Source organism: Pristiophorus japonicus, chromosome 4 (genome assembly GCF_044704955.1).
Source record: "Pristiophorus japonicus isolate sPriJap1 chromosome 4, sPriJap1.hap1, whole genome shotgun sequence".
Taxonomy (NCBI): domain Eukaryota; kingdom Metazoa; phylum Chordata; class Chondrichthyes; family Pristiophoridae; genus Pristiophorus; species Pristiophorus japonicus.
Genome location: NC_091980.1, coordinates 236,768,589 through 236,782,393, shown reverse-complemented (window position 1 = coordinate 236,782,393; position 13,805 = coordinate 236,768,589). Strand labels below are relative to the sequence as shown.

Here is a 13,805-nt window from a genome sequence, read left to right as displayed (position 1 = left end):
CAGGCTCGAAGGGCCGAATGGCCTACTCCTGCACCTATTTTCTATGTTTCTATAGGGAGGGGGAAATTAATACAATCACTATCACTAAAGAAGAAATACTCGGTAAAATAATGGGACAAAAGGCAGACTAGTCCCCTGGACCTAATGGCTTGCATCCTAGGGTCTTAAAAGAAGTGGCTGCAGAGATAGTAGATGCATCGGTTGTAATCTACCAAAATTCCCTGGATTCTGGGGAGGTCCCAGTGGATTGGAAAACTGTTTGCCCCTATTTAAAAAAGGAGGCAGACAGAAAGCAGGAAACTATAGATCAGTTAGCCTAACATCTGTCGTTGGCAAAATTCTGGAGTCCATTATTAAGGAAGCAGTAGCAGGACATTTGGAAAAGCATGACTCAATCAAGCAGAGTTAACATGGTTTTATGAAAGGGAAATCATGTTTGACAAATTTGCTGGAGTTCTGTGAGAATGTAACGAGCAGGGTGGATAAGGGGGAACCAGTGGATGTGGTGTATTTGGATTTCCAGAAGGCATTCGATAAGGTGCCACATAAAAGGTTACTGCACAAGATAAAAGTTCATGGGGTTGGGGGGTAATATATTAGCATGGATTGAGGGTTGGCTAACTAATAGAATACAGAGAGTCGAGCAAAATGGGTCATTTTCTAGTTGGCAAACAGTAACTAGTGGGGTGCCACAGGGATCGGTGCTGGGGCCTCAACTATTTACAATCTATATTAATGACTTGGATGAAGGGACCGAGTGTAATGTTTGCTGATGATACAAAGATGGGTGGGAGAGTAAATTGTGAGGAGGACACAAGAAATCTGCAAAGGGATATAGACGGACTAAGTGAGAGGGCAAAAAATTGGCAAATGGAGTATAATGTGGGAAAATGTGAGGTTATCCACTTTGGCAGAAAAAATAGAAAAGCAAATTATAATTTAAATGGAGAAAAATTGCAAAGTGCTGCAGTGCAGAGGGACCTGGGGGGGTCCTTGAAAATGAGACACAAAAAGTGAGATGCAGATACAGCAAGTAATCAGGAAGGCAAAAGGAATGTTGACCTTTGTTGCAAGGTGGGTGGAATATAAAAGCAGAGAAGGCCTGCTACAACTGTACAGGGTATTGGTGAGGTCACACCTAGGGTATTGTGTATTCCGTCTCTGTATTTAAGGAAGGATATACCTGCATTGAAGGCTGTTCAGAGAAGGTTCACTCGGTTGATTCCGGAGATGAGGGGGTTGACTTATGAAGATAGGGTAATTAAGTTGGGTCTATACTCATTGGAGTTCAGAAGAATGAGAGGTGATCTTTTCAAAACATAAGATAATGAGGGGGCTCAACAAGGTGGATGCAGAGAGGATATTTCCACTTATAAGGGAAACTAAAACTAGGGGGCATAGTCTCAGAATAAGAGGCCGCCCATTTAAAACTGAGATAAAGAGGAATTTCTTCTCGGAGGGCTGTAAAACTGTTGAATTCTCTGCCCCAGAGAGCTGTGGAGGCTGGGTCATTGAATATATTTAAGGCGGAGGTAGACAGACTTTTGAGCGATAAGGGAATAAAGGGTTATGGGGAGCGGGCAAGGAAGTGGAGCTGAGTCCATGATTAGATCACCCATGATCTTATTAAATGGCGGAGCAGGCTCAAGGGGCCAAATGGCCTATGCCTGCTCGTATTTCTTATGTTCTTATGCAAGTCTCAAATCCATTTCCTGCATATTGCCACAGCAGCAGTACTTGCTAGAAACTACAATATGACATTATCTGGCATCTTCCAAAGATCAGCGATGACAGTGCAAGCACCAAATGGCATATTTGACTGTGGATAAATTCACTTACAGGTGGTCTTTAAGAAGCTCTGGCAGTAATTTTCACTCTTCACCGCTTGGGTGGTAAACTAGCCGGGTGCATTATCCAACAGTTATAGAACTTGGCAGATTTTAATTTCCATTGATATCTTCGGTCTGCTAGTTTACCACCCAAATGGTGACTTGTGTACATTTTACCCCCTTCCCTCTGGAATCTCACAAAACGTCTAAGTGCTTTCAACAGCTTATGGGCAGTTAATCATAACTATGTTTTCAAAATTAAACCTTCTGCACAAGCCTTTTACGATGGAAATGAGACAGAGATCTAAACACATCCACACATCCTAAGACCCTCATGGTTCCATAAGGATAGTAATTTTTGCGGAGAGTCGGGAGGCGGAGCGGCAGCGTCGAGGAAGCCTATAAAAGGCCCAACATCGTCGGGAGGCCAGCGGCAAGTCGGGAGGCGGAGCGGCAGCGTCGAGGAGGCCTATAAAAGGCCCATGTCGTCGGGGAGGCCTGAGGTGAGTTGGGAGGCGGAGCAGCAGCATAGAGGAGGCCTATAAAAGGCCCAACATCGTCAGGGAGGCCAGCGGTGAGTCGGGAGGTGGAGCGGCAGCGTCGAGGAGGCCTATAAAAGGCCCAACATCGTCAGGGAGGCCAGCGGTGAGTCGGGAGGTGGAGCGGCAACGTCGAGGAGGCCTATAAAAGGCCCAACATCGTCGGGGAGGCCAGCTGGTGCAGGTGCAGGGAGAGAAGGCAAAAAAGTAGAAAGAAATCGAAGGGTGATGTCACAGCCAAGGGGGTAAGTGATCGGTGAGTAGTTTTTCTTTTCCTTTATCAGTAGGTAACCTTTATCATTGTTGCCAAATTAAGATAATCTAAGGGTTAAGTCATGGCAGGAGAGCTCAGGCACGTGACATGCTCCTCTCCTGTGCTATGTGGGAACTCAGATGCTTCCAGTGTCCCTGACGGATACATGTGCAGGAAGTGTATCCTACTGCAGCACCTGACAGACCGCATTGCAGCACTGGAGCTGTGGGTAGATTCACTCTGGAGCATCCACGATGCTGAGGATATCGTGAATAGCACGTTTAGTGAGTTGGCCATACTGCAGATAAAAACAGATAGGGAATGGGTTACCAACAGGAAGAGCAATGGAAGGAAGGTATTACAGAGGTCCCCTGCGGTCATTCCCCTCCAAAACAGATACACCGTTTTGGGTACTGTTGGGGCGAGGGGGGGTTGACTCATCAGGGGAGGGCAGCAGCAGCTAAGTTCATATAACCGTGGGTGGCTCTGCTGCACAGGAGGACAGGAAAAAGAGTGGGAGAGCTACAGTGGTAGGGGATTCTATTGTAAGGGGAATAGATCGACGTTTCTGCGCCGCAATTGAGACTCCAGGATGGTATGTTGCCTCCTTGGTGCAAGGGTCAAGGATGTCTCAGAGCGGCTGCAGGGCTTTTTGGAGGGGGAGGGTGAACAGCCAGTTGTCGTGGTGCATATAGGTACCAACGATATAGGTAAAAAACGAGATGCGGTCCTACAAGCTTAATTTAGGGAGCTAGGAGTTAAATTAAAAAGTAGGACCTCAAAAGGTAGTAATCTCAGGATTGCTACCAGTGCCACATGCTAGTCAGAGTAGGAATTGCAAGATAGCTCAGATGAATACATGGCTTGAGGAGTGGTGCAGAAGGGAGGGATTCAAATTCCTGGGACATTGGACCAGTTCTGGGGGAGGTGGGACCAGTACAAACCGGTCTACACCTGGGCAGGACCGGAACCAATGTCCTAGGGGGAGTGTTTGCTAGTGCTGTTGGGGAGGGTTAAACTAATATATAGCAGGGGGATGGGAACCTAGGCAAGACAGAAGAAAGTAGAATGGGGACAGAAGCAAAAGATAGAAAGAAGAATAGTAAAAGTGGAAGGCAAAAATCAAAAAGGGCCACATTGCAGCAAAATTCTAAAGAGGCAAAGTGTGTTAAAAAGACAAGCCTGAAGGCTCCGTGCCTCAATGCGAGGAGTATTCGTAACAAGGTGGAGGAATTAACTGCGCAGGCAGCAATTAACGAATATGATATAATTGGCATCACGGAGACATGGCTCCAGGGTGACCAAGGCTGGGAACTCAACATCCAGAGGTATTCAACATTCAGGAAGGATAGACAGAAAGGAAAAGAAGGTGGGGTAGCATTGCTGGTTAAAGAGGAAATGAATGCAATAGTAAGGAAGGACATTAGCTTGGATGATGTGGAATCTGTATGGGTGAAGCTGCGGAATACCAAAGGGCAGAAAACGCTAGTGGGAGTTGTGGACAGACCACCAAACAGTAGTAGTGAGGTTGGGGACGACATCAAACAAGAAATTAGGGATGAGTGCAATAAAGGTACAGCAGTTGTCATGGACGACTTTAATCTACATATAGATTGGGCTAACCAAACTGGTAGCAATACGGTGGAGGAGGATTTCCTGGAGTGTATTAGGGATAGTTTTCGAGACCAATATGTCGAGGAATCAACTAGAGGGCTGGCCATCCTAGACTGGGTCATGTGTAATGAGAAAGGACTATTTAGCAGTCTTGTTGTGTGAGGCCCCTTGGGGAAGAGTGACCATATGGTAGAATTCTTTATTAAGATGGAGAGTGACATAGTTAATTCAGAGACTAGGGTCCTGAACTTAAGGAAAGGTAACTTCGATGGTATGAAATGTGAATTGGCTAGAATAGACTGGCGAATGATACTTAAAGGGTGGATAGGCAATGGCAAACATTTAAAGATCACATGGATGAACTTCAACAATTGTACCATCCCTGTCTGGAGTAAAAATAAAATTGGGAAGGTGGCTCAACCGTGGCTAACAAGAGAAATTAAGGATAGTGTTAAATCCAAGGAAGAGGCTTATAAACTGGCCAGAAAAAGCAGCAAACCTGAGGATTGGGAGAAATTTAGAATACAGCAGAGGAGGACAAAGGGTTTAATTAGGAGGGGGGAAATAGAGTATGAGAGGAAGCTTGCTGGGAACATAAAAACTGACTGCAAAAGCTTCTATAGATATGTGAAGAGAAAAAGATTAGTGAAGACAAACGTAGGTCTCTTGCAGTCAGAATCAGGTGAATTTATAATGGGGAACAAAGAAATGGCAGACCAGTTGAACAAATACTTTGGTTCTGTCTTCACTAAGGAAGACACAAATAACCTTCCGGAAATACTAGGGGACAGAGGGTCTAGTGAGAAGGAGGAACTGAAAGAAATCCTTATTAGGTGGGAAATTGATGGGATTGAAGGCCTGATAGTCTGCATCCAAGAGTACTTAAGGAAGTGGCCCTAGAAATAGTGGATGCATTGGTGATCATTTTCCAAAAGTCTATCAACTCTGGATCAGTTCCTATGGACTGGAGGGTAGCTAATGTAACACCACTTTTTAAAAAAGGAGGGAGAGAGAAAACAAAGAATTATCGACCGGTTAGCCGGACATCAGTAGTGGAGAAAATGTTGGAATCACTTATTAAAGATGAACTAGCAGCGCATTTGGAAAGCAGTGACAGGATCAGTCCAAGTCAGCGTGGATTTATGAAAGGGAAATCATGTTTGACAAATCTTCGAGAATTTTTTGAGGATGTAACTAGTAGAGTGGACAAGGGAGAACCAGTGGATGTAGTGTATTTGGACTTTCAAAAAGCTTTTGACAAGGTCCCACACAAGTGATTGGTGTGCAAAATTAAAGCACAAGGTATTGGGGGTAATGTCCTGATGTGGATAGAGAACTGGTTGGCAGACAGGAAGCAGAGAGTCGGGATAAACAGGTCCTTTTCAGAATGGCAGGCAGTGACTAGTGGGGTGCCGCAGGACTCGGTGCTGGGACCCCAGCTATTTACAATATACATTAATGATTTAGATGAAGGAATTGAGTGCAATATCTCCCAGTTTGCAGATGACACTAAGCTGTGAGGAGGAAGCTAAGAGGCTGCAGGGTGACTTGGACAGGTTGGGTGAGTGGGCAAATGCATGGCAGATGCAGTATAATGTGGATAAATGTGAGGTTATCCACTTTGATGGCAAAAACATGGAGGCAGAATATTATCTGAATGGCGGCAGATTAGGAAAAGGGGAGGTGGAACGAAACCTGGGTGTCATGGTACATCAGTCATTGAAAGTTGGCATGCAGGTACAGTAGGCAGTGAAGGCGGCAAATGGTAAGTTGGCCTTCATAGCTAGGGGATTTGAGTATAGGAGCAAGGAGGTCTTACTGCAGTTGTACAGGGCCTTGGTGAGGCCTCACCTGGAATATTGTTCAGTTTTGGTCTCCTAATCTGAGGAAGGGTGTTCTTGCTATTAAGGGAATGCAGCGAAGGTTCACCAGACTGATTCCCGGGATGGCAGGACTGACATATGAGGAGAGACTGGATCGTCTGGGCCTGTATTCACTGGAGTTTAGAAGGATGAGAGGGGATCTCATAGAAACATATAAAATTCTGACGGGACTGGACAGGTTATATGCAGGAAGAATTTTCCCGATGTTGGGGAAGTCCAGAACCAGGGGACACAGTCTAAGGATAAGGGGTAAGCCATTTAGGACTGAGATGAGGAGAAACTTCTTCACTCAGAGAAGTGGAATTTTCTACCGCAGAGAGTTGTTGATGCCAGTTCATTGGATATATTCAAGAGGGAGTTAGACATGGCCCTTATGACTAAGGGGATCAAGGGGTATGGAGAGAAAGCAGGAAAGGGGTACTGAGGGAATGATCAGCCATGATCTTATTGAATGGTGGTGCAGGCTCGAAGGGCCGAATGGCCTACTCCTGCACCTATTTTCTATGTTTCTATGTTAAAAGTTTGGTTAATAAATGAATTGGAAGTTAATAGTCAGTTTAAAAAATATTATAGCCATAGTTCTGCATGCAATTTTATGCACATCCATTTTACACAGGACCCCACTATCTGCTAAGAAGTTTAAGAATGCATACTCAGAAATAGTTAATTTTCAGACATCTACACCAATCTTCCTTGATGTATTGCTTTTCAAAAATAACTAATTGTTGCATTGTCTTAATTGTTATCTAAACTGATACATGTGAATTAATCCAAAAACAGATCAGCCACGCACCAGTTCTGAAACAGTTTGACAAGTTCTCTTTAACATGGTTTCTTACACAGTTTATTTATTATGACAATGTCTTTTTTCAAATACATTTTGAAATTAAGCAATAATCAAGTTCAAAGTTTTAGATTTTGCAAATAAGGTTAAAGTACTATTGCGTAAAAGATAAACTATGTTAATGAGTTACTTCAGGGCATTGCATCAATGCAAAATAACATACTATTGATCACATACCTCCATTTGTCCTTTTTCTGAACTAGTTTGACAATAAGGAAGCTTCAATGGTAGGATTGTTACAGTGGGTCGTGGAAGTGTCGGTGGAAACCTAGATCCTTTACATGGAATGCATCTGTTAACAATAACATGACATTTTAGTTCTAGGAGTGATATGTTTTAATCATGTCCATTAGTTTTACCTCAATTAGCAATTTATTTACTATATGCTTTTGGATAAACCTTTCCGGTAATCAGAACAAGATTTTTTTACTGCATTGCCCAACCTGTTTTACTTGAAATGTGGCCTCTGCCAATAAAGAAAATGTCATGGAGAAATCCATGGTCTCAACCAGTAAATCAGGTAGGACAGCGTTTTCCACTCTCACAGAAACAGGACAGTGCACAATAGCAACTAAGTCAATTGAGAACATTTGCTCAAATTATAAAAAGGCTCACTAGTGTGGTGTTTGCATATATATATATTTTTTTATAAAGTGCACGCATCTTTGAACGGTCAAGCTATTTCATAATGGATGTTTCCACTTAGCTGAAAATATGCTAAGAATGCAGAAAATTGGATAGCAAATTCAGACGAGCCAGAAGAAACAAAAAAGTCCATCAGCTGTATGTATTTACATCAAATTAATTCAGGCAGCCTCAACATTGAGCTTGTACCCACAAAATGCCCATAATTTGACAAAATATTAATTCACATTTATACAATCATAAGAATGGCTAGCATGTGCAATGGAAACATTCATACTGGTTATTCGGGACTATACCAGTTGGAATGGTTTCATTTTGCAAACTAGGCCAGGGTAATATATATTGCATAGAAGGAAATTTACTTTTCATCTAGCCCATGCTGTACTCCCCATTTTATTTCAGAAATAAGCAGCTTTCATTTTAATGGAGCTGAAACTCATTTACTGTTTAAAGTAAAAGTGTACAGGCTCCACTAGTATATAACTTGCACCCAGTTGTTTCCCGCAGCGTGAAGGCACACTGAAAGTAATGTAGATGATTAAAAATCGTGTTTGAAGGTGCAACTTATGCATCAGTTATTACTCGAGTGTCATAAACATTTGGGAACATTCGGCTTAATTTTCCCCAATGCCATTTTTTGACGTATTTGAAGAGTTACACCCATTTTTTGGGGGCCTGACTACACCAAAAAAGTTGAAAGTTTCCCCGTTTTAAGTTGTGAACGTGGCCTGGCGCACATTGTCCTTAAGCTCTGTGGGTGGAGCCTAAGATCTGAGCCAAAAAGATCGGGTTGCCAGAGTAACAAGGGACACACTGTGGGCCGAGGCTGGAAAGTGAAACATACAAGACATTCTGGCCAGCTCACAACAACCTGCATAAGCATCTTGCACATTGCAGCTTTCCAACATGAAAATATTAAAGAGTCTTTGTGCCAAAAGTCTATCCTGTAAACTGAATCGGGAAGCCCCCCACCCCCACTGCTGCTCCTAGCCCACGTCGAAAGGTCTCCCCTCCCCCCGGAGCCGGTGCTGCTCCTAGCCCAGGCCGAAAGGCCTCCCCTTCCCCCGGAGCTGCTCCTAGCCCAGGCCGAAAGGCCTCCTTCCCCCGGAGCCGGTGCCGCTCCTCGCCCAGGTCGAAAGGCCTCCCTCCCTCCGGAGCCGGTGCTGCTCCTAGCCCAGGCCGAAAGGCCTCCCCTTCCCCCGGAGCTGCTCCTAGCCCAGGCCGAAAGGCCTCCTTCCCCCGGAGCCGGTGCCGCTCCTCGCCCAGGTCGAAAGGCCTCCCTCCCTCCGGAGCCGGTGCTGCTCCTAGCCCAGGTCAAAAGGCCCCACCCTCCCCCCCGGAGCTGGTGCTGCTCCTAGCCCAGGCCGAAAGGCCTCTCTTCCCCCGGAGCTGCTGCTGCTCCTAAGCCCAGGCCGAAAGGCCTCCCTCCTGCTCCCTCCTGCCCCCCCCCCCCCCCCCGGAGCCGCTGCTGCTCCTAAGCCCAGGCCGAAAGGCCTCCCTCCCCCCTCCCCGGAGCCAGTACCGCTCCTAGCCCAGGCCGAAAGGCCTCCCTTCCTCCGGAGCCGCTGCTGCTCCTAAGCCCACGTCAAAAGGCCTCTCCTCCCCCCGGAGCCGGTGCTGCTCCTAGCCCAGGCCGAAAGGCCTCCCCTTCCCCCGGAGCTGCTCCTCGCCCAGGTCGAAAGGCCTCCCTCCCCCCGGAGCCGGTGCTGCTCCTAGCCCAGGTCAAAAGGCCCCGCCCTCCCCCCGGAGCCAGTACCGCTCCTAGCCCAGGCCGAAAGGCCTCCCTTCCTCCAGAGCCGCTGCTGCTCCTAGCCCAGGTCAAAAGGCCCCGCCCTCCCCCCGGAGCCAGTACCGCTCCTAGCCCAGGCCGAAAGGCCTACCTCGCACCCGGAGCCGCTCCTAGCCCAGGCAAAAAGGCCTCCCTCCCCCCTGGAGCCAGTGCCACTCCTAGCCTAAGCCAAAAGGGTGAACAGATCATATCAAAAGCCTCAGATTAAAGTGAATTTGAGATTAAAGACAAAAAGGAGATTGTTACAGTAAAAAAGGTTATAATTACCCACTCACTCTCCCTGCCTCCCTCTCTGCCGCTGCTGTTCCGGCCGTGGAACTGGATTGTCTGTGCTGATTCTCTTACCTGTGCTGATTTTGTTAACTGCCCAGAAGGTTTTTTCAGAGCGGACACATACGCCATCTTAAGAAAAATCGTAGTTGGCCAAACTTGCATAAATAGCCAGAATTGGCACGGGTGGCAGTTACACCCCCAATGAGGTTAAAACAAATCGTAGCCTAAAAAAAACTAACCCAAGTAAATTAGGCTGGCACAGAAATTTTGGGGAAACTTGGAGATTTTCATTTACACAAAAAAAAAGTGCACGCCAAAAAAACAGCGCAGATAATTGGGGAAAATTGAGCCCAATATATGCAAGATACAATGTGATCAGTATTTCAATTTTACCGAACACCTTACCGAAAGTAATCTGCTTTACACCAATGTTAAATTTGTCGTATAAATACACACTAATAGACAAATTGTTCAAAAGTCCATCTGAAAAGTGAAATAAGCTTAAAGAATTATGTTATGAATCCAATTTTTTTGCAGTTATGAAGTTATTTCTGTACTAGCTTAAATGGAATAAAGTAATTTCTAAAGTTTGTGATGTAAAGTAATTTATGATACAAATAAAACTGATAACTCTTAATTGTAACATGGATCATATAGTTACTCCCTGAAGTTGTGTTTTCTGCAGGCAACTTTACCATATTTATGGGCTGGATTTTCCGCTTGTTGCTGCCTCTGTTTTTTCCTGAGATAGAATAGTAAAACTGCACATCACACATCTGCTAATGTTCATACTTGCTTTACCTGAGCTGCTGAGGGTTTTCATGGATACCAACTACCCAGTAATAATCAGATTTGCCCTTGCAATGGTCTCTGGTGTTAGAAATAGGAATCCAGGTGTTCCCTAGAGATCTGTTCAGCATTTGAACTATCCCCTCAGAATCTGCAAATACTGGAGTTCCTACCACAAAAATAAATATTAAGCAATAGTTAAAAGTTCCAATCGTTATGCACACGTACTGCGAGAAGTATTATTTTGGGAACATTAGTGGATTAAAGATAGGTTACAATCACTATTTCAAAAAGACATTTGCTGCAATGCAAAGACAATGAAGCAAGAGCTTCAAGACATATGTATTGGTTGAGATGTTTAAACTTCAAGTGCAGCACTTGTGCCAAAATATTTATTACACCTAAAAAAAAATTACAACTATCCTTGCTGCAGTAAAACAAGGTCCCAATTCAGCAATGGAACAGAAAAATTGCCATTATCCAATGTTCAGAAAACAAAAGTTAAATGTATATATCCATCTTTTTAAGAATCAAGCAGAACTTCTAAAAACAGGATTTAAAAAAAAATTAAACACAAAAAATGCTAGAAATGCAATACAGGCTGATCAACACCCAAGAAAGATAGGCTTGTATTTCAAGAGTAACCCTTCAGCAGTTTCAATTAAGGATCTCACTCAAAAAGTTAGCCTTTATTTTCCTTTTAGATACTCATTAAACTACTGTGGATTTCCAGTGTTTTCTGGTTTTATTTTTCTTTATTAATGTAATATTATGTCAATCAATCCAGTCTGAACACATTTAACATATATGCGCAGTGTGTCATCATATTTCCATGTTAGGAATTGTATTTTCTCTCCTTTGCCCTGCACTAAATGGAATATTAAGAGTATATATTAAAATCACCTTCAGCAGAGAAGCCCTGCCACGCCAGGTATGACTTTCTGTTAAGAGGGAGGGGAACTCCTTGCAGAATCTGTCGTTTTCTTTTTCCTAATTCCATTAGTTGCACCCCCAGACATTGATCTCCATCAAACCCAGTGCCTGAAGAAAGAAAGCAAACTTTATCCAAAATAGTTAGCAACAAGAGACCCTTCTATTACTCCCCTGAAAGTAACAAGTATGTTATTATACAGAATCTCTTAGTTGGGAGGTGTAGCTAACTCTAGCTAGTTTTCAAGATGAATGTTCCATGCTAGAGAATTTCAGAATAGCTGAGCAATTATACCTCATGGTTGGAATGGCTACAAATCAAATATCTCCAATAATTAGACAATTTTTGAATCATTAATTTATTGCAAGTTTCATCAGGTTAAAATTTTCTTCAAAGATGTCTACCCCTTCACAGGGATTACTTTAAATAAATCTATCATCTAGCTTATTGAGATCATGCTCTTAAGTCATTAATCCCCAATTGGTTGAGTAACATAAATTATATCCAAATGAACAGCATAAAATGCAAATGTTCTTTTAAATACTTTAAAACCTCTGGTTTCTAAGGATTTGATCACACATTAAACTCCCAGAATTTAGGATCACTCAGACCACAGTGGATTCCTTACCAAATACCATCAGCACAAAGACTGCAGCATTTCAAAGTGATGCCACTCCCAGCACCCACCACCGCCATCTCAGAGTAACTAGGGAGGGACATTATATACAGCCTGGTCAGCGTCATTCAGAACCCAAGAGCAAATTAAAATTAATACGTAATGACGATTTTAATTTTGGTCAAGTGCGAAGCAAAGGTATAAAGTGAGCAGATATAAATAAGTCACTTGCACTGGTCTCTTGCTGTACGACGACTATTTTCTGAATTACACTTTTGAAACAAATGAACTGTACAGATAGCTGGCGGTGTAGTAGTTTAATGAACTAATCGATCTACGAGCCTTTTTTTAAAAATCCTTATTTCAGCTAATGGTCAGATAGGTGTCCTCCAATGTTAAGTCACCAATCTAATACAGGTAAAACGCACAAATGAGTTTAATATTGCTGTTACGTACATTGAAAAGTTTGAGAGTCACTATAACAATGGCACTGCTAAAACGTCAAGGGAATAAAAATCCACTAGGTGGCAGTCTGTATTTACACATGGAATGAACAGAATTATAGTCTATTCTTGTTAATTGAACAACTTGACTTATATAGTGTCTTTAATGTAGAAAAACGTCCCAAGGAGCTTCAGAGGTGTAAAAAAATGGATGCCGAGCCAAAGAAGGAGCTGTGAGAAATGGTGAGGAAAAGTGGTGAATTTTAAAGGGGGTTATTAAAGGAGAGGACGAACTGAAGAGGCACAGGAATTTAGAGTGGATTCTAACAGCACAGCCACTGATGGAAGGGCAATGGGGATATGCACAAGAGTCTGAAATCAGAGTTTTAGGGTGGGAGGTGTTGTAAACCTGAAGGAGGTTATAGATGTAGGGAGAGAAGCCATGGAGCGATTAAAATATAAGGATGAGAATTTTAAATTTAACGGGTTGGAGGACCAGGAGCCAATGCAAGTTAGTAAGTGCAGTGTGGTGGGCAAATGGGACGAGGTTTGGCATACAAAATGTTGAAGCTAGCAGTGGGTGAAGATGGGAGACTAGAAAGGAGAGCATTGGAATAATCAAGTCTGGAGGTGACAAAGACATGGATGAAAGTTTCAGCAAAAGATAGGCTGTGGAGAGGGTGGAACCATAGGGGAATGAAGTCAATGGTGAGGTTATGGAGCTTGTTGCAGGGGCTGAAGACAATAGCCTTTGGTCTTTCCAATGCAAACTGCACTGTAGTTTGTGGCTTTCTTAGTGTTTCGGTAGGGCGGAAGCATGCCTGGAGGAACTGCTTCCGCCCTACCAAATCACTACGAAACAGGGGGTTATGGTCGAGGTGGGCCTGAATTTGAGACAACACATTCATGAACTTGAGGGGAAATAGAGTGGTAGTTTACAAGGACAAACCAATGCACATTTCGTTTACAACATAATTCAAATTGTGCTTAAAAGGGCTACTGTGCCATTTTAATACAATTGCTCAATTAGAACGGCCAGATGTTTTGAATTCGGCAGAAAACTTAGAAATATCAGAAGTACACAGACATACTGAAAAAAATTGAGCACGCTTACATTTAAAAAAAATTAAATTGTAACCACATACATTGGGTTGCTACCTGTCTGCTTTTGGATTAAAGACTCCAGTTTTAAATTTGGCATTCAAAATTTATAAAATATAAATCAAAACAAATAGCAAAACTTTGGGGACAAATTTCAGGGTCTCAAAGACTCGTTACTGCCCGTTTGCGGCAGCCATGCGTTGGAATCCCGTGGCTAGCGCTTTGTGGTCAACTGGCCGACCCGACCCAAATTCAG

At 43.5% G+C, this 13,805-nt stretch overlaps 1 protein-coding gene across 5 annotated transcripts in view; it reads right to left on the bottom strand.

Moving 5' to 3' along the window:
* wdhd1 (WD repeat and HMG-box DNA binding protein 1) overlaps positions 1 to 13,805 on the bottom strand; it is a 96,642-nt gene that overhangs the window by 31,992 nt on the left and 50,845 nt on the right. For all 5 annotated transcript variants that reach the window (XM_070879176.1, XM_070879175.1, XM_070879177.1 and 2 more), the window contains exons 15-17: positions 11,362 to 11,499; positions 10,471 to 10,627; positions 7,140 to 7,254 (exon numbers count right to left, since the gene is read on the bottom strand). In XM_070879176.1, the coding sequence (XP_070735277.1) occupies positions 7,140 to 7,254; positions 10,471 to 10,627; positions 11,362 to 11,499 (410 nt within the window). The remainder of the gene's footprint in view (positions 1 to 7,139; positions 7,255 to 10,470; positions 10,628 to 11,361; positions 11,500 to 13,805) is intronic.